General features: G+C 52.9%; 2 protein-coding genes across 3 annotated transcripts in view; one reads left to right on the forward strand and one right to left on the reverse strand.

Moving 5' to 3' along the window:
* Cacna2d4 (calcium voltage-gated channel auxiliary subunit alpha2delta 4) overlaps positions 1 to 19,696 on the reverse strand; it is a 98,924-nt gene that overhangs the window by 23,252 nt on the left and 55,976 nt on the right. The gene's annotated exons all lie outside the window — the stretch shown is intronic.
* Positions 1,368 to 17,958, forward strand: Lrtm2 (leucine rich repeats and transmembrane domains 2). Of its 2 annotated transcripts, none has more exons than XM_047549416.1 (5): positions 1,368 to 1,694; positions 8,222 to 8,492; positions 9,026 to 9,167; positions 11,754 to 12,344; positions 15,442 to 17,958. In XM_047549416.1, exons 3-5 carry the CDS (start codon positions 9,101 to 9,103, stop codon positions 15,894 to 15,896), a joined length of 1,113 nt encoding a protein of 370 aa, XP_047405372.1. In that variant the 5' UTR covers positions 1,368 to 1,694; positions 8,222 to 8,492; positions 9,026 to 9,100; the 3' UTR covers positions 15,897 to 17,958. The 2 variants fall into 2 exon arrangements, with proteins under 2 accessions (XP_047405372.1, XP_047405371.1); XM_047549415.1 differs by having other exon boundaries at positions 8,314 to 8,492.

Here is a 19,696-nt window from a genome sequence, read left to right on the forward strand (position 1 = left end):
GGTCGCCTTCCTTCTCTCTTGGAATATCAGTTTCTCTGACTTGCTTTGTCCTGATTGGTCAGGAGAGAGGCCTCTGAGCTCTTGAATTACCATCTTCTCCCTTTGCAGGCCTCTCCCCTTCTGGATAAGAGCAAGGAGTAGCTTCCACATGTCAGAGAAAACATTCCACCTTTGGCTTTCTGAGTCTGGCTTATTCCACTTAGCATGAACTAGTCCAAAATAGGAGGAAAAGAGAGGGTGGGGGGAGGGAAAAGAGTGTGGGGGGTTTCATGGAAAAAGAAGGAAGAGCAGTGGGTTAGATGAAGGGGACTGAGATGGGATGAGGGAAGCACAGAGGACAGACTCTAACCTGATTTTTCTCCGTGCATACATAAATACACCACACTGCATCTCACCATTATGTGTACACACAAGACACCAACAAAAAAATAAAAGAAAATCTAAAGGTAAATAGCAGAAAGATTAGTAGGAAGGGAACAGGGTAGGGAGGAGGAAAGGGAAAGGGGAAATACTGGGGACTGAATTTGAGCAAATGATATTCCATGCTTTTAAAATTGTATCAAAATGAATCCTACATTAGATATAACCAAAAAGAAGCAATAAAATATATTAAAAAAAAAAAAAAAAAGCGAGAATCCTGGAGAAGCAGGGTGAAGCCAGGGACTGAACTTGCCTCCCGTTCCCACAATGCTCTGTCCAGGGCACTGAGGCTGCTGGTGTGCTCACTAGGCAGCCCGGGCCCCAAGGCTCCCAGCCTGCCTGCTCTGGTATTGTGCTCCTCTAAATAGTCCTGGCCTGGGTAGTCATGCTTTGAGGCTCTCTGACCTCTGTGTGACCATATGACCTGACTTTGTGGGGCTCAGGAGCCTTTTGTGGAAGATCCTCTGGTGCCTCAGCATCCCTGCGCACCCTCAGGGGTCCTCTTGCAGAACGAATCAGACTCCACTGAGAGAGGGGTGGATTTTTCCTTCTCCCACAGGCAGGATGGGAGGCACTGCCCTGCATGACTTTGAAACAGGAGACAGACACAGCTTCCTAGGAGGCCTCAGGGACCAAAATCAATCCGCTGACTGTCGTCTGGGTCTTGCCCTTCTTCCACCAAATCAAAGGGGGAAGAGCGAGAGACAGAAGAAAGGGACAGCCAGGGGAGAGGGACAGCCAGGGGGAGCCCTGGGAAGTAAAATGGAGGTACATGATAAAACAGCTTTCCTCTTCCCCGGAGTTCGAACCGATTAATCCACAGGCGCTTTTTTATTCCACTGAAATGTGAGCATTGCAAGGGTGAGCGCTGCCCTCGCGGCCGTGAGCGCCTGGGCGCGCGCGCGCCTGTGTGTGCCGCTGCCGCTGTCATCACAGATGTACCCCCAGCTGTCACTCCATTGCTCTGGCTCTCTGCTCTGCGCACACGCGCGCGCTCTCCTCCCTTTCCCTTCTCTTCCCTCTCTCTTATCAGTCTCCCTCAGTCCCTCCCTCTTTCCTTCTCAGTTTGTTATTGACCCAGCAGCCCCATCCCCTTTCAACGCAGTGCCGCCGGCACTCCGCCGCCGGTACTGGGTGCTGCGTGCCTGCTCCCTGCTCCCGATGAACCGGGGACTCCGGGACTCTGCATCCGGAGCCCACCGGGCTCGCTTGGCGCTCATGTCTGGATTTTAGAGCTGCCTGATCTAAGGGGCTTAGGGTCCCAACGAGGAAAGGTGAGTGTGAGCACTTGGTGGGAAGGAATGGGGGTCAGGGGGATGCACGGTGGTTGGGCATGGGAACTGGGGACCATCTTTGCTGGGTCTCTTGGCCCTACACAATTAGCAACGGGTGCCTCCTGCCTGGGGCACTTGCTGGGGCTGGGGAAGCTGCTCAGAGCCAGACACCCAGGCATCCCAAAGGTACAGAACACTGGAAACTCTGACCCCACAGTGTTGGGGACTTGAGCTGTGTATTCTGCCAGAAAGGCGGGCAGGGAGGGAAGGGAAAGGGGGAGGAGGACAATGCTGGTGCCAGATATCAACCCTGGGTGGCATAGAAACCGGTCCCTGCAGCACGAGGAGCAGCAGCCAAGAGCCTTGTGCTGTCTGCATGCCTGGTTCCATGCAGGCAGCCCCAAGGAACTTGGGTGCTATAGGAAGATGGGTGGGACGGCAGTCAGGTGCTGGTGACAGGCTGGTAGAGGAAGTCTTGGGGTGGAGGGTGGCAGGGTGGAGGGCCACTCTGAGTGAGGCATGGGAAGAGATCACAGGACCTGTGCCTCTTTACAGGTTGCCTTGAGTCGGGTTTTTGGCCTTCAGGTGACTGTCCTTGGACATGGTACAAAGGGTTCTTCCCCAACTGGACACTAGACTGGGCAGCTATGGGTGAAGCCTCACTGGTGGGGGTGTGGCTGGAAGTGGGCAAGGAGGAAGAATGTTACAGCCCTTCTTTGCAAGCCCAGGTGCTGCTTCTATCCCACTTGAGGGTCAGACAGGGAAGCCAGGCTTGTGAGAACCCGCTTGGTGTCCCATGGCTGCATGCCTGCCTTTTGCTGCAGAAGGATCAGGTGCCTTAGGAGAACCGTGTGCAGTGAGGCCATGACTACCTGGCTGCCTCATTCTCAGGGGATGGATACTCAGACTTGGAGCAGGACAGTGGTTCTCAGTACCCCTGAGAACCATTTCAATTTTGCTGGCTTCTGACCAGAAAACTGTGGTTCAAATGCAGCCCCTGCATGGCAGGCCTGGGGTTGGGTTCCAATTGGCTGCTCTGCCCCTCACCCCCAGCTGTCTGCATTACCAGGGGTGGCGGTGGTGATGTTGGCACCAGGCTGTCGGGGCTTGTTGGGCATTGCCTCGTGTGACTCAGATTGACAGGGCTGCAGCTTAGATAACTACAGCAGGTGGGGGAAGGGAGGGAGCTGAGCACGTGGTGAGGGGCGGGGGAAGTCCAGCTGGTAGGGAAACCCAACAGCAGCTTAGGTGCCGCCAAGAAGAGCCCAGCTCTTCCCACCCCCACCTCTCCACTGGCAGAAAGTCTCTGGCACCACCGAAAGAGGGAGCCCAGGAAAGCCAGGCCTGGGGGCGGCAGGAGAAGGAGGGGAGGCTTCTTAAGAAACCGATCTGGTTTCTCTGGGGTTTGCCTGGAAGCAGGGTCTAAGGCCCAGTCTGAGCCAATGCTCTTCCCATTTCCCAGGCACCAGGGCCAAGAGGCCACATGGGGTGGGGGGTGCTGCAGCTCGGGAGTGGAGGAGGGGTGTTCATGCAATGACTGGGGTATTTGGGGAGCTCTGTGGGTGGGGAGAGGAGGAAGGATTCCAGTCAGAGGCAGTGTGTCCCCTCTATGGTTCTCCCTCCTTCTAACCCTAGATCAGGTTTCCCCTGCCCCTGCTAGGGACCTCAGGCAACCAATGGCAGGAGCTGGCTCCAGGGCTTCAATAGACTCCAGCTCATTCACATCTCAGCCCAGGTGACTCAGGGGGCTTCCCTGTTCCACTCCCCAGGGTGCCCTTTGGGAATAGAGAATTTTGACAAGGAAATGAGGGTGTAGGAAGCTGGGAGTGAGAAGGGGGCAGGTGTTCTGAAATGAACTAGGAGGGTATGTATCTGTTCCAACTACAAATATAGAGATTGTTTTAGAACCAGCTTCCTTCTGCCTGGGCAGCGTGTGTTAGGGGGTGATGGGCAGGGAAGAGAGCTGGAATGTTTCCTAGAAGGGCCTGATGGCCAGACAGGTGGCAGCAGCCTAAGGGACACTTGCAACCTCCCTATAGTCCCTACCATAGAGAAACCCATGCCTCTTCTGCTCAGGGCTCAAACCTGCTGCCCAGCCTCCCTTGTAACCCTCTGAGGGATGGGCGGGCACTGCCCTTGCAGGCTCCTGGCCCTGTCTTTGCCTCTCACTAGCCCTGGAATCTTTGTCTCTGCAGAACAAAGGATGTGGCAGAGTAGACTGTGAAGACTCTTTTTGCTTCTGAGTTCTGTGGGTCTTCTATTCTGAGGGGGTGCATAGGTCTTGTCCTGAGTCCTTGACCTTTGACACTTGAGCCAGGGGAGATATAAGGGGAGGGAGCACACAGCAAGGTCCACACACCTGCCCAGGAGACCCGAGGGGCACGATGACTGCATGGCTTGGATGCTTGACTTGAGGGATGATGACAGAGGAAGGACACCAGACCTGGGCATGTTGGTTGGTTTCTAGCTGTCTGAGCCAACCCTACCTGGAGGGATACTCTCCATGTGTAGGAGAAATGAAAAGGGCCAGTGCACCCCTGCCACCCTAACCCTGACTCTCTGCAGTGAATGAGTACTTGCAGACTACTCCAAGCTGGGGGAGGGGTGGTGGTGGTGGCTGAGGCAGGTGCTCCAGGGGGAAGCAGCTCCCACCTTCCAAGTCTCCAGGGGATGCAGCAGCCCACTCAGTTGGGCTGGAGCACGTGGAGCCTTCTGCTCCTCCTGCTGCCTCCGGTTCCCTCAATACCTCCCCCAGTGCTGGCATTCCTTGAGCTTCCAGCCTACCCCCTCTCACCTTAGCACCCAATCCTGACCAGAAAGGTTTCTAGAGGGCACCGTCTCTCGAAAGATCTTGGCTTCCCAGGACTTGTCGACATTACTGAAAGAGGGGAGGTTGGCAAGGGTGATCTGGCTTGCATCTTAGTTCAGCAAGCCACAAAGCTTGTTTCTCCATGGGTAGGATGGGGACATACACAGCTCCATTGAGACAGTGGATGAGGAAATGCCAGGTACACAGTAAAGTTCCGTACAAACCTCCCTGTTCCTGCCTCTACCTTTCTGTACCAGAAGTTTCCACGTGTGAGCAGATGAGAACAGGATGAACCTAGGAGCTTATAAGGGCAACCAAGTCAGTCACTTTGTCACCAGATGGCTCAGAAACAGAGCCCATTTACATAAGCTTAGGTAAATGTTTCCTCATACCTTTCTGGGCTCAAGTCCACTTAATTTCCTGTGCCTCAGTTTTCCATATCTACAAAATGGTGTTACTAATAATAATCAGAGAGAGTTGTGTGAGCATTAAGGACACTGGGTTGGTGTTTGACTCTGGTTACTGTTTCTCTCTAGGCAAAGCCTTCTTGAAAGAGATACTAAAGTCGGTGCCCTTGCCCTGGCCCTGGCTTCGGCACTAGGTAGCTGCCTGGTGGGTCCTCCAGGCTCACTCAGGCCCATGCCATTCCCTGCCTGGTGTCTGGCCCCAGAGACACACCAGACTTACTTCCTGGGTGACTGTTTGTCCCTGTCTGGGAGGTACCAGCCTAATACTCCTCAAACTTAAATATGCATAAAAATTGTCTGGGATCTTGTTAAAATGCAAATTCTCATTCCATCTGCTTGGGTGGAATCTGAGAATCTGTATTTCTAAGACTTCCAGGCTAGACTAGTGCTGTAGGTCCATGGACCACACTTTGAGTAACAAGGGGTTAGAGACAAAGACCCATGTTTCATGGGAGTTCTTGGGGTCCTCAACCCCATATTCTCAAATCAGGAACCCACTGAGGGAGTCCCAGGGGTCCTACTGGGTCCCAGCTCCTTTCTGGTCTCTGTCTCTGGGACAAAACCCAGGTGAGCAGTCAGAGCAGGCCTAGTGCTCCAAGATGGCGAGGCTGTGAGACTGCCAGAGGGGATTCTTCTGGCAGGACCCCAGTGCTTTTCTGTCCCCCATTCCCCACCCAGGTTGGGACTCCCCTGGAAGACTGTTAATTTATTCCAGCAGCCGGCCAGTTCCTGCTGCAGCTGTTTTCCAGTCTTGTAATGTAGGTCACCCCTTTCCTGAGGAGACTGTGCTCTTCTGGGGGCAGAAAGGGGTCCTTTGCTTGGAAGTGTGTGTGTGGGCAGAGGATTAAGGGCCTAGGAAAGTGCTGGTTCCCCCCACATTTCCCTGTGGGTCAGGGAGTCTCTGAAGTCCAGAAAAAAAGCCCAGGGGACCCAAAAATGCAGGATCAGCTACATGAAGAGCACCGGGTGTGTCCTCATGGATCGGGAGCTTGTTTGCATCACATTTCTCCAAAGCATACTAGTCACAGTGTCCTGCCACCTTGCCAGACAATGATAAGGGTCTGTGTTGTGAGACTTGTTTACCCTGGTTTGTGCATGGACATCCTATTCAAGTCTGGAGATGGGGCTTCAGGCCCTGTACTCAAGGTCCCTTCTCCACTGAATGCCTTTTTGCTGGTCACCCCCTTGGCTCATTTGTTGGGGTGACCCTGAGTGGAGTTGGGTGGGAAAGAGGAACCTGCTGGGGGAGGGCAGGAGCCTCAGGCAGAAGTCAGGCCTGAGTGTAGCTTCAGACTTTCTCCATGGCCTGGTTCCTTCAGGAAATCAGAAGGAGGGGGGACAGAAACTGGATTGACTCTCCAGGTGCCATATGGGGCTGTGCATAGAAAATGTCCTGGGTTGGGGACTGTCCAGAGGGGGGCCATCTCTCCAGGTCTTTCCTCTAGGCAGGCAGTGTCCCTGTACCTCCGCCTGCTGAGGGCACTCAGGGAGGCATCTCACTCTGCTGCCTGGGTGTTGGCATCTGAGAAGAGTTGGAATGCTGCCAGCAAGGCCTGCATTTGTATACGTGTGTGTGCGCATGTGTTTGGTGGCACATGTGGGTGCACCTGTGCAGGCATGCGTGTTAACACATGCCCAACCACACCGTCTGTGTTTGCATCACGTGCTGTGGACAGAGCTCCAAGCACGTGTCTGGGAGGCTGTGGGTGCACAGCCTACTCTATGCAAACATAAGCATCTCCCTGTGAGGGTCTTTGCTGGGCGACAGTCACCAGGGAGTGGTTGAACAGCCTGACTCAGAAGCCTGCAATCTGGTCCCTGACATACTATATGACCTTGGGCACATTGGTCATCACGTCTGTACCTTGGGTGGCCATTGACCTGCCTACTATTTCACAGATGCTGCAAGGTTCTTGATTGGTGTTCTGAAGGGTGGAGCTTGAGGGACACAGTGGGAATGGGTGCTGCCACCTATGAAGGCAAGTCCGTGAGGGTTGTGTGTGTGAGCATGTCACACAATGAGCACACATGACAATTCACAGCCTTGGCATAAGCTCAGGTGCCACGTACTCAGGAATAAGAGATAACCCAGAGTGTGAAGTTGCTGGGACCAGGGAAGACAGGTGTCCCATGGACCTGCTGCTGACCCCTCCCAATGAGGAAGGGACATTTCTCACATCTATCATGGCTTAAGTCCAAGGTGATGTGTATTTAGTACATGTTAACTCTAAAATTCCACCCAGTAAATGTCAAGGCCATGGCTTTTAAAGTTAAGAAAGCAGAGACCTGTAGAGTGTAAGGAGTGTGTTTGAAGGAATGACCAGACAGGATTCACACCCAGAGCCTCCCTGCTTGAGGCTATAGGAACGTGGCCTTGAGAGAGCAGTTGGAGAATGACAACCTAGCTGCTCCACCTGTTGAGTGAGCAGGACCCACCCAAAAAAGCAGCGTGAGGATGACCTGCTCCCCAAACCCCACACCTGAGCTGTAAGGTGACCTACTCTGTCTTCCCCTGCTGGGCCCTTCACAACTGGTCCTCACTGTATGGAGGAAGTGGGGAGGAAAGACAAAGCCCGAACTGATGCTGAAGGCTGCTAACTCCTGAGAAGCTGCCATGCTGCAGGGGCCACACAAGCCATAGAAGCATAGGGACCTCCTGAGGACCCACTGCAGGGACCTGAGGACCGCCAGAGGTGGAAGGAGGGTTGGGGGACGTGGGAGGAGAAGATGGGGAACTGGGACGGGGGAGGCAACAGGAACCTCAGCAAGATCCTAATGCCTGAGGGGAAACCACAGCATGCTTCCCAGCTGAGCAGGCAAGCCAGCGTCCTGACGGCTCCATCCACCTCCTCAGCTATCATCTCCTCTGCCATTGGTTCTCAGGCTCCCAGAATTAAACTAGCCTACGGGAGGTGGGAGGGGGAGGCTGCAACCAGGAATTACCAGGGGTGATGAATTTGGCAAACAAGGAAGGTCAAATTCTGGGAACATGACACAACCGTGCTCTTTGGGCACCCAAAGGGAGCTGAGGTGTTGGCACAGTCTTCACAACCAAGCCCCCACTGGTTCCCACCACCAGTTGGGAGATTCTGCCTCTGATGGGGCTGGCAGGATGGAGGCTCTGGCCTCCCTTATAACAGTTCTTGGCCACATCTAGAAGCAAGGGGAATGCAGAGGAGGCCAGTGTCCCATTCAGAGACACAGGGTTGGGGCAGACCCTAGAAAGGGTGAATGCCTCCTCTTCCCCCTAGAAGAGCAAGCTGCTGTCTGCACACCTGGCCTGTTCCCAGCCCTCTGTGATCTCACCATCTCCTCCATGGCCCTGTCTCTCCTGCGCCAGCAGCTGTTGCAGCATGAACCCCTGAGCTGATGAGTCTTATTATAGACTGGCTGGCGGAAGAGGGAGCACTGCAATTCACCTCCAAGGCGACTGTGGAGGCGGAAGCAGGGGCCCACCCAACAGCTCACACCTGACCTGCCAGCAGACACTGAAAGGGTCTGGCCTCTGTCTCCTGGGCCATGGTAAGCAGTGATAGGGTTGGGTGGGGGAACTGGTGAGACTGGGACTGGGGTGAGGGAAGCCAGAAGCATAGGTGGGGGCTGTGTCCTGAAACCTCACTCTGCTCACCTAGGAGAGATGTGCCTCAATTTCCCCACTTGTGATGTGGGAAAGCCCAGACAGAGGAGACCATATTGCAATGAAAACATTTTAGAGGTTACCATTCTAGGTCAAGAAGAGGCAAGGAGAGGCTGGTGGGGACGTTGGGGAGTTCAGGTGGCAATTCCTGCATCCTCCAACCTGAAGCCTGGTCTGAGGGCTCTCAAGGAAGCCCAAGGCTGCCCCTGCCCATCACCCCAGGGAGGCTGAAGGTTTCCTGCCTTCTCTTTTTCTGGTTTTTTTGTTCCTCTCTTTCCCCACACCTAGGGAGTCATAGCTAAGGGAATAGGAGAGGGAACAAGAAGTGTAAAGAGACACCTGGGCCCTCTTCCTAACCCCTGGGTTGGAACGGGGCCTCCAACACCTGCCTGGGTCCAGCTCTCTTTCTTTCTCTCAGGACTGACAGGCAGAGCACCCTGAGGGGCTCCTCTCTCCCCAGAGCTGCCGGGCCTAGAGAGCCGTGGGGTTCACCATGCTGGCACCGGGTAGTGGCCCTGAGCAGAGGACCAGGCTTGCCCTGCAGTGGAGGCAGGTCTCCTGTGAGTATGTCCCAGCCACAGGGTAAGGGCACAGTCGGGGTGGGGTGGGGGCTTAGCCCAGCATGGAGGGAGACTTCGGAGGCTGCAGAGAGGTTGCAGACATACCTTCCCATGATGCCTAAGCCTTTGCACTGGGAAACCAGGCTATGCCCATGATAACGGCATCCAGGGAAGTCAAAGAAAGAGCCACTGCTGAGAGCTTTGGTGGTTGGACCAGGAGCTGGAAGTCATGACCTTTGGTTTTGTCTCCCTAGGTAGGTCTGTTGAATCCTTCCCAATGCTTTGGGTTCTCTGAGAGTAAATAAGAGAAGAACTCTGCTGGAGAATGGTCAGGCTTTCTGAGTTTTAAATAGCATGGATGGTACCTGAGTGTGTCCAGACTGTGCCTGGATTAGAAGTCTGCCCCACCCTACCCACAAGCACCCGCTCAGGCTGAGCTGTGATATCTAATGGGGAGCTGTCCTCCCCAGTCACCAACTGGATGAACCTGGGGACACGCCTTAGGCTCTTTATGCCTCAGTCTTCCCAATTCTAAATAGAAGAACTACTGGGCTCTTGGGGTGTGGTGTTGGAGGGGTCTTTGGGGACTGGATTCATTCTCCTGAGCTTGGGCACACTGAGGTGTAAATGTTAACGATGACGACCCTCATAGGATTTCAGGGGAAAAGAAAACCTGAGCATTCTCTTCATCTGAGGGAAAGGGACAAGGTCTGCAAGGCCTGGTTTGCCCCAGGCTACGTGGTAAGAGGTAACAAATGGCCCCGAGGGACATTATTCTGCCTGACTTCTCCCCAGCCTCAATAAGCCTGTGATCCAGCTGCCCTGCGACATAAGCAGCCTGAATTATTCACCAGGTGAGAGTGGCTGATCCCTGAGCAACTCAGATCCCTTTTCAACCTCATTCTAGGATCACTCAACACCTTGCAATGCAGGATTATGTTTTCTTGTCACTAGAGCTTTTATGAGTTTCTGGGGTGGGGGTGGGGAGAAGGAAAGGAGTCGCTCTTTTCTAAAGGCTCCCACCTTGTCCTGCTGCCAGTTCCTTCTTTGGGAGGGGGATAGTTATGTTCATCCTTCCAAGAGGGAAGTCAGAGGGGTTGAATATTTTTTCTTTGATGTTCAAATGGCATGGAGGGGGTGGGGTATGGCAGGTTGACCTGGGTTCAGAGAGTTGACAGGTGGGTGGTGACCTCATGTAGCTGGGAGAGGTCTTCAGTTGGCTTTTGTGACCAAGCCAGGGCCCATTTCTCATCAAGAACAGAGAGGCTCAGGTGTCAGTCTCGCAGGGCATCTCTGGGCTGTCACTGATCCTCAGTGGGGGACAGGGTCATCTTGTTCTTTCAAGTCCTGCCCTTTGGGACCCTGGGTGACCTACCAGAGACTCAAGATTGTCCCATCCAGGCACCCAGGTTGTGGTGTTAGCTCTCTGGGTGGTACCAACAGGGCTATGTGCTGGGTCCACACCTCACCAGTTCTCTAGCTGGGGTCTTTCCTCTGGCTTGCTGAAGCTGACCTCCTGTGGCTGAACTATTTTGGGCTCATCCTTTTTTCTTCACTGTGAGCATATTTCTCTGATATTCAGGAGGACAGTTAGGGAGGTTTCAAGGTCACTGTTAGAAAAGGCCTGCTCCACAATAGAATGCGATGTTCTGTTGGATTGTTCTCTGAGGATTTTTTCTCCCAGTTCTTCCACAGCCCAGACCCCATACTTGCCACTCAAAGGAGTCTTGAGCAAAAGATGGGATCATGAAAGGAATTCTGTCAATTGATTCATCATTCAGAAATGCTGCCCTGAGGCTGCTAGGAACAGAAACCCAGGCTACAAGCATGGGTAACTTTAGGATAAAAATAAGTGTGGAACCTGTCCTGGGTCCCATGACTTGCCAATACTGCAGTGGGGTTGTGCATCTTATCCTTTCCTATGATGCTGTCTGGAACAGGACCCTAGGTGGGCTTGGTTCCTAATCCTCATATTGGCCCCATCTTGGTTGTGGGATTCCAATAAATGGGGGCAGAGTTAGGAGTGCCCTTTTGTGATCTCCCTTTCCATGCACAGAATGCCTTAGCCTCCCTCATGCAGTTCCAGGTAGGGGTGAGGTGCAGAGGACAATGACCCAGCATGGCTCTTGTCTTTTGGAAAGAGAGGAACATGGGAGCAGCCTTCTCTGACATCCTCATGTCCTTTATTTTGCCAACATCTATGGTGTCAGAGATCACTGCTCCCAAGTAAGTCAACCAGCAGAGGTCTGTGAGCAAGGCCATCACTATGGACAGTATGGCTTGTCCTCTGGGCTCAGGCCTGTGAGTCAGCAGCATCACACTCCACTGAAGTGGCTTTTGTCTGATGTGCGGCAAGGCAAAGACCTGCTGGCACTGTGTGATGTCCATTAGCATACAAGTGTCTCCAGATTTGTTAATTACCTTTTTGTGTGGTTAATAAATGTTTGTGCATCGGCTTTGGTTTGTGCCAAAGGAGATAAAGCCAAGAGGCCATTATGGTATGAACTGGGAAAGAGGGAATAGGAGCTGGAATCATAACTCCCAGCCTGTTGCTTTTTCCCACCTGTCTGGTCCTCCTCCCCAAAGGGATCACCTGCTGGATCGCCCTATATGCTGTGGAGGCCCTCCCCACCTGCCCTTTCTCCTGTAAGTGTGACAGTCGCAGCCTGGAGGTGGATTGCAGCGGCCTGGGTCTCACTGCTGTGCCTCCGGATGTGCCCGCTGCCACCCGAACCCTCCTGCTCCTGAACAATAAGCTGAGTGCCCTGCCAAGCTGGGCTTTTGCCAACCTGTCCAGCCTGCAGCGGTTGGACCTGTCCAACAACTTCCTGGACCAGTTGCCCCGCTCCATTTTTGAAGACCTGACGAATCTGACGGAGCTGCAGCTACGCAATAACAGCATCAGGACCCTGGACAGGGACCTGCTGCAGCACTGCCCGCTGCTCCGCCACCTGGACCTGTCCATCAACGGCCTGGCCCAGCTGCCCCCTGGGCTTTTCGATGGACTCCCGGCTCTGCGCTCTCTGTCTCTCCGCTCTAACCGCCTGCAGAACCTGGACCGACTGACGTTTGAGCCCCTGGCAAGCCTTCAACTGCTGCAGGTTGGGGACAACCCCTGGGAGTGCGACTGTAACCTTCGAGAATTCAAACACTGGATGGAATGGTTCTCCTACCGAGGTGAGCACAGCCCGTGCTGCTCGGGCACCAGAGACTGGGGGGAGTCACCCCTGGCCGGAGTCTTTCCTGGTGGCTGGGATGAGGTCAGGGGAAAGAAGAGAGAGACCCTAGTCTAGAAGAGTCACAAACCTTACCCCCAAATGCGAAGCCATTACTCTCCCTACCAGTAAGTAGAGGCCGCTTCTCCCCTCCCCCACTGCACCCCTTTCTCCTGAGTCCCCCTCTCTGCGTCCAGCTTTCATTTTTCTTTCTCACTGTAATTGATCTCACTTTTGTCGTTTTAATAAGGAACAGAGGATGCTTTTCTTTGGGCTCTGTATCCCACCAGGCCTGCCTCTGTGTTTCCCTGACGCCACAGAAGAAACTCAAAAACGCACCTTTCTTCCCAATAACACTGCTTGCTGCCTCTTCAGTAGCCACTTTTTACAGAAAGGTGAAATGAAACAAATCTACAGGCACAGCCAGTTGTCCTCTGGACGATGATGCCAGCTTCCTCTCCCATGAAATTTTGTTATCAAAACTGTTAATAAGAAGCCAAGTGAGGGTGCTGGGGTTGTGGCTCAGTGGTAGAGCACTTGCCTAGCATGTGTGAGGCACTGGGTCCCATCCTCAGCACCACACATAAACGAATAAATAAATAAACAAAATAAAGGTATTGTATCCATCTACAACTAAAAAAAAAAAAGCCAAGTGGGGACTGGAGTTGTGGCTAAGTGGTAGAGCACTTGCCTGGCATGTGTGAAGCCCTGGGTTCGGTATTCAGCACCACATATAAATAAATAAAATAAGAGATCCAGTGACAACTAAAAAAATATTTAAAAAGAAGAAGAAGCCAAGTGAGAGCTGGGGGAATTGCTCAGTATAGAGCACTTGCCTAGCATGTGCAACGTTCTGGGTTCTATCTCTAGCATGGAGGGAAAAAGCCAAATAGTTGGTTTTACTTTGTTTCCCTTCTGCCTTTATTTAATCTGGGAAAATTTTGCAATGACCTATGAAATGATTCAATAAAATAATAAAATAAAATGGAAAGGGAGGACAAATAAGTAAGCACAGTGGTTAAAGTGCTAGATCTGGGTTTGGATTTTGACCCTGCCACCTACTAACTGTGTGACATTGAGAAAGTTGATTAACCTCTCTGTGGTAGTGCATCATCTGTAAAATGAGGAGAAAAGCAGTACTTATCTTACGGAATGATTCTTATGGAATCATTGTGAAGATTTAAAAAAGCCATGCATATAAAATATCTTGAAAAGTGCCCAGCATACTCTCATTTATTTGCTCATTTTCTGCTAATACTGGTAAGATGCAATTTGGTGCCCAGCACAAAGTAGATGCTCAATGAATGTTTGCTGAATGAATCAACATTGAACTGTGTGAAAAGAATGCTAATGCATTTCACCAGCCTTACTATTTGTTTTTTATCCAGTCACTAACTAAATTTTTCCCAAACAATTCTGATGTGTCAGTTAATTAAAAACATTTTACAAACTATGGAGTGCTGTGAAATGTTAGTCACTATGATAATTTCTCTTGTTTTTATAAGTGGAGAAATAATGATTAATACTGTTGTATAGTTTCCAGTTTGCAAATACTTTTTCATGTCCTTTATCTATCTTAATCCCGCTAGCAGCTTAATTGAGATAGATTCTTATTTTACAGTTAAGAAAACGAAGACTCATATGTAATTGAGTAATTTTCACAAGATACAAACAAGTTCCAACCTCAGTTCTCCTGAGCAGGAGAACCAGGTGGCTCTCCTCTCAGTCACCAGCTCATGTGCAGAGGTGGCACTGTGTGCATGCTCACTGGACTTGAGTGACCCAGGGGTTTGGTGGCACAGGGCAGCTAGAGACAAGGTGTCTGCACATCCAGACCAATGCACCACCCCGAGGAAACATCCTTGCCCTTTCACGCAGTAATTAAGAATGGAATTCCCAACACAAAAGGGTCTGGAGCGAGAACGCACATTTTTCAGACTCTTTCAATAGTTGAATTGTTTTCAACCTCGCACTCCTTCAAAAAAAAAAAAAAATCCTGGGATCTTTTCGTCAGCATCCTGGGGTAAGACTGATGTCTATGGAATGAGGAGACTTGTGGCAGCTGAGCTAGGAGAGGGAGCTGGCAGTGACGGAGTGGCTGGAGCCCAAGTCCATTCAGCATTCAGCAGGGTGTCTATTGCCTGCATCTAGATTTCACTGGAAGCTGAAAAGAGGCCAAAATCCAGCTTTTGCTTCCTAAGGGACATCTAGGCAGCTTAGTCTCCCTAGCGACTGTCTCTTGCATCTCACCCCGCTCTGCATTTATATTCCCTGTGGTCCTCTCTGGCTTCACCACCATCAGGAGGATGGCATGGAGAGCCTGCCCGTCACCACCCACGCATCCTCAGCAGCAGCAGCCTCCTGTCTCTGGGATTCCCTCCCAAGATGCTCTTGCACCAGAGTCACTGTGGTGGGAACACTGGACTGTTCTAACAAAGGACAGGAGAACTTTCTTGCTCGATGTTTTCCTTCCCTGCTAGGGAGTTCATCTCAGGCAACCGAAAGTCCTGTATAGAGGATCAGGGGCTTCGGATAAGGGGCTGAGGCAGCGGCTTTTGACATTTGTCCCTTTTGTGAGAGGGAGGGATAAGATACTGTGCTGAGTATGGTGTTATGGGTTCTCAGATGGGCATGAGCAGGCAGATTCAGGGGTAGAGAAAGCAGAGCTGGAGTCTGAGCAGGGACCCTGACTCTCCTTACATTGACATTTCCTGCGCATCTTCCCCAGGTTGGCACTGCTATCGTCCTGTGGGTCAATTTGACCCAGGAGGGGGGTGCTTGAGCTTCTCTATAAAATGGTAATAATGATAATATCCATTTCCCATTGGCTTCTTGGGGCTGAGAAGGCATGATGTCTGTAACTCATCCACTGTGGTACTTGGCTCAATCAATGTGGGTTTCTCTCCTCCCCTTCCTATTCTTTAGATAGTGATTCCAAGATTAACTGCATTGCTTGAACTATAATCTGGGCCTTCCATTTTGGGGTCCTAGGGATGGAGAGAGGGATCCCAGGTTCTGGATATCTACTCAGCCCCTCCTCTCTTCTCCCCTGGATGCAGGGGGGCGCCTGGACCAGCTGGCCTGCACACTACCCAAAGAGCTGAGGGGGAAGGACATGCGCATGGTCCCCATGGAGATGTTCAACTACTGCTCCCAACTGGAGGACGAGAACAGCTCAGCCGGGCTGGATGTTCCTGGGCCACCCTGCACTAAGGCCAGCCCAGAACCCGCTAAGCCCAAGCCTGGGGCTGAGCCTGAGCCAGAGCCCAGCACAGCCTGCCCCCAGAAGCAGAGGTACCGACCAGTGAGCGTGCGGCGAGCCATCGGCACAGTGATCATTGCAGGCGTCGTCTGCGGCATTGTCTGCATCATGATGGTGGTGGCGGCTGCCTATGGCTGCATCTATGCCTCCCTCATGGCCAAGTACCACCGGGAGCTCAAGAAGCGCCAGCCCCTGATGGGGGACCCTGAGGGCGAGCACGAAGACCAGAAGCAGATCTCTTCTGTGGCCTGAGAGCCCACCCCACCTAGCCCAGGTAGGAAGGGCAGGAGAGCTCATCAGAGATGGCTCTGGAAAGGGCTGGCTCTTCCCCCCATCATGGTCCCTGCCTTAGCCTGACACTGGCCACTGCTTCCCCAATGACGTTCTCCTCCCCAGCCCTCCAGCAGTGTAGCCATAGTGTCACCATCTCCATGGACTTCCAGGTCTCCCTGGAAGCTGACATTGTGCTGAAGGCTCCTGCGTGTGCTCCTCTTAGGGTCACCACATCTTTGGAACACCTGGGGGTTCTCCCTAAGCTTCTGACCACTGGAAAAAAGAACATATGTGCAAGAGGAGCCTTCTGGACTGAGCCCGCCCATCACCCCTCCTGCCCTGGGGGTGGTCACAGCTGGGTGACTCTCCCTATCTCTTGCTCATTCCCACCTTAACTGCATTTAGGGGGCAGGGAGGGAGTGATATGGGAGCCAGGGATAGATTTCTGTGAGTCTTTTCTAAGCCAGAAAGGTATTGTTAGCCCCTCTGTAGTGTGAAAGCTGAGTCCTGCTTTCAGTGGCTGGTACTAATGTGCAAAGGCACCAACCCTGTGATCTGGACACAGCACTTAGAAACACAACGCTGTGATTACAGCATCCTGTCCTGGCACATGCCAGTATGTCCCTGTATCTGCTATGGACCACTCTGACCACACTGTTCCAGGATTCACTGAAATTCCCTCACACACACTCACAGCATCACCAGCATAGTCTCATGTATTAAAATCACACACACACACACACTCACACACACACAGAGGTCACATGGAGACAGAGGCCATACCAACTTGAGTGGCAGACAGGCTCTCCCCCTCAGGTCTCTAGCTAGCCCTGACCACAGAGCTGCTCACTGACCGCAGTCTTCTCAAGTCGATGGGGCTCGGGGAGGAACACAAACCAATGACACAGGATTCTTTTGAGATCCCCTAAAATGGGCCAAAGTGGTGCTGCTGGATGAGCCTGCCGTCACCATGGTAACCTGCTCACACCTCTCCTACTGGGTTTTCCAGGGACAAGGCCGGAAGGCCTGGAAGCTGCTGCATGTGTGGACAGCAGCCTCCTGAGAGCCCAGCCACACGCTGAGTGTTCCCTCATGAACTGTGAGTGCATCCTCACTGCCAGGCCAGCGGGGACACCCATCAGTTCCATGCCTGCAACCTCAGCACTGCTGTTCCTCACCCTCCACCCCCTCCATCTCCAGCATATTTCACCTGTGACCTTGGGGCTGGGACTGGGCTGTGCTCTAGGAGTGGCGGCCCCCCGAAGGGAAAGCAGGTGGCGGGCAGACGGCACACTGGCCCTCGCAGAGGCTCAGTGACTGCCAACATATCCTTATAAGACTTCAGGGACAGGACAAGGGACAGGCAGTCACATTCTATTCAGATTCCTCAGGGCTGGGACTTCCTATCCCAGGGGTATGTCTACTCAGTCTGATTCCCTAGCGCTTCTAATTGCACTAGACTAGGGTCCAAAGTAGGGAGTGTGCCAGGGGTCCTGTCTGGGACAGACGCACCTGCCTCCGGGGCTGTGCGAGTTTTCAGGGTCACTGTTCCCTGTTGTAGCCTGCCCTGTCCTTGGAAGTCTGGTGTGTGGTGAGTACCTAGGTCTCCCTCTGCTGGAATCTGGGTTCCTCATGCTCAGAGAGGACCAGGAAATGCCACGCTGGCTTCTGACTCTGTGGTCAGAGCCTTGGGACTAGCACAGAAAGAGGCCAACCTGGAAGGAAGGGTCCATGGAGGGGATCAGGGCAGGACAGGGCAGGCCCAGCTTGCCTCCCACTCCTCCTTACTCCAAGAGTGTGGGGGGTGGAGGGCGTGGAGAGCCTTCAAGAAGGTCATTCTCCAGCAGGTGGACAGAGGACACCCCAGCACAAGGCGTGGGCTACTTATCAGATTACATGCCTGCCCCAGGCTGGGGGCACAGTCTTCCTTCCTCTTTTGGCTTGTGGACTGAAATCAGAGCTGGGGATTTTCTAAAGGGAGTCGGGGGAGGGGAGGGCCTTGTCAGTGGTGGTATCTTTAGCCTGAGACAGAAGATTTTTAAAGGCAAAATTATATTTCTGGTTTGTTGTTTCAGAAGACCAATAAAGACTGTATTTTCCTATGTACTTCCTGGTTTCATTGGGTGGGAAGGGGAGATGGATGCTGGGAGACTTGCTTCCTGCCCCCTCACCTCCCCAGGCAGAGGAACAAAATGCTGAGGGCCATTACCCTGACACACTGAGCTCTAGGTGACAGATGGGTGATTCCCACCCAGGCCCCAGGGCCTCACAGCTTCCCTGGGAGTCAAGTGGAGGCGGGGTCTTGAGTTAGGAGGCGGCTCTGTGGCTGAGGGCAGCAAGCTCCAGGCATGGCTGAACTGGGATTTTAAATCCACCCACGCTCTGGCCTGATGGTCTGGCTGAAAGAGCCTCGGGTGGCTTCACTGGGCAGCATCACAGCTTGTGGAGTGAAGAAGGTAATGGAGGTCCGCCATGGCTCTGTGCCCTGGGGTGCTTATCCACCCTGGCTTGACGGAATTCGTCTTGGCAGTCAAGGTCAGATGGGCCCACGTGGGAGAGTCCTGTTTTTGCCCAGAGGATCCCGCTGGGTACCAGGAGGCGGGGAGGGCAGTTTAAGGGGCTTCTCCGCTGACTGGGTCTTATTAACTCACCTGAGACTGATGGGATTTGTTGGAGTCCTGTTTAACCCATTACCAGCGTCTTGGCTTTTCAGAAGTGAATTAAACACAAGCAGATCACACTCCAAGCTTACAAGCATGATCCCTCCATAGGACACAGCAGGAGGGAGTCAGAATCAGGGACTGGAAGGCTGGAGGCAGGGGACTGAGGAGAGGGCATGAGTGGAAGAACAAGGCCTCTGGAATTCTTACTTGGCTGGCTACCTCTGGGGCTGTACTGGCCTCTGGCTGAGTGGGTCTGGGCTGTATGACACATCAGTCTTCAAAGACTAAGAGGGAATTTCCTCCTTCTGGGAACTTCCATTGGATGACAAGTCAGCAAGCTAGGAGCAAACCCAGGCAGAAGTGAACCATCAGGGTCCCCTCCCTCTCTACTCTGTGGCAGAACTGGGTGGCCCACTTTTCCTAGGGGGTGGTCAGTGTGGGGTGTGGGGTGTCACCCTCTAGCCCTAATCATTGTAGTGGACCTGATACAGGTCTTTCCCAGGCCCCAATGCCCAAGGGAGGACCAGGCTCCCATGAACCCCACACAGGTCTTCGTGAAGACCTGTTATTCAGGTGTCGGAGTTCCTGGGGGTCTGAAGGCTAGGTCCATACTGAGGTGGACCCCTGAGGAAGGAGACATTGCGCATCTCCAGATAGCAGGAAAGGCCTTTGCACTGGGGCATGTATGTCTTGCAGGACATGCTGGAAACCCAGCAGCAGGAGAAACACATTTCTACATATCAAGGCACTCCTGTAACTGTCACAGTGCTTGACCATGTTCCTCACCTGGGGCTTCGAGGACATGGGGAGTGGAAAATGGAGACTCACTAAAAGCTCTTTCTAGAAATTTTGCATGAGCTGCTGCTAAATCACTTACTGAGGAATGTGAAGGAAGGACCTCTGCCTGTCCTCCTGTATAGGCCCATGGCTTCGTAGGCTGCAGATGCACAGAGCCACTGCAGCTGAACACCCTTCCCCTGTCTGCTCTCCTCACTCAGTGCACAGATACCACAATGCATCCCCCATCTCAGCACCCATCACAGACACTGTGCTCACCCACTCCCAGAGCTCACATGCACTCAGGACCACTAGCTTCTAGGGACAATGATAAACTAC

This window comes from Sciurus carolinensis, chromosome 4 (assembly GCF_902686445.1).
Source record: "Sciurus carolinensis chromosome 4, mSciCar1.2, whole genome shotgun sequence".
Lineage (NCBI taxonomy): Eukaryota > Metazoa > Chordata > Mammalia > Rodentia > Sciuridae > Sciurus > Sciurus carolinensis.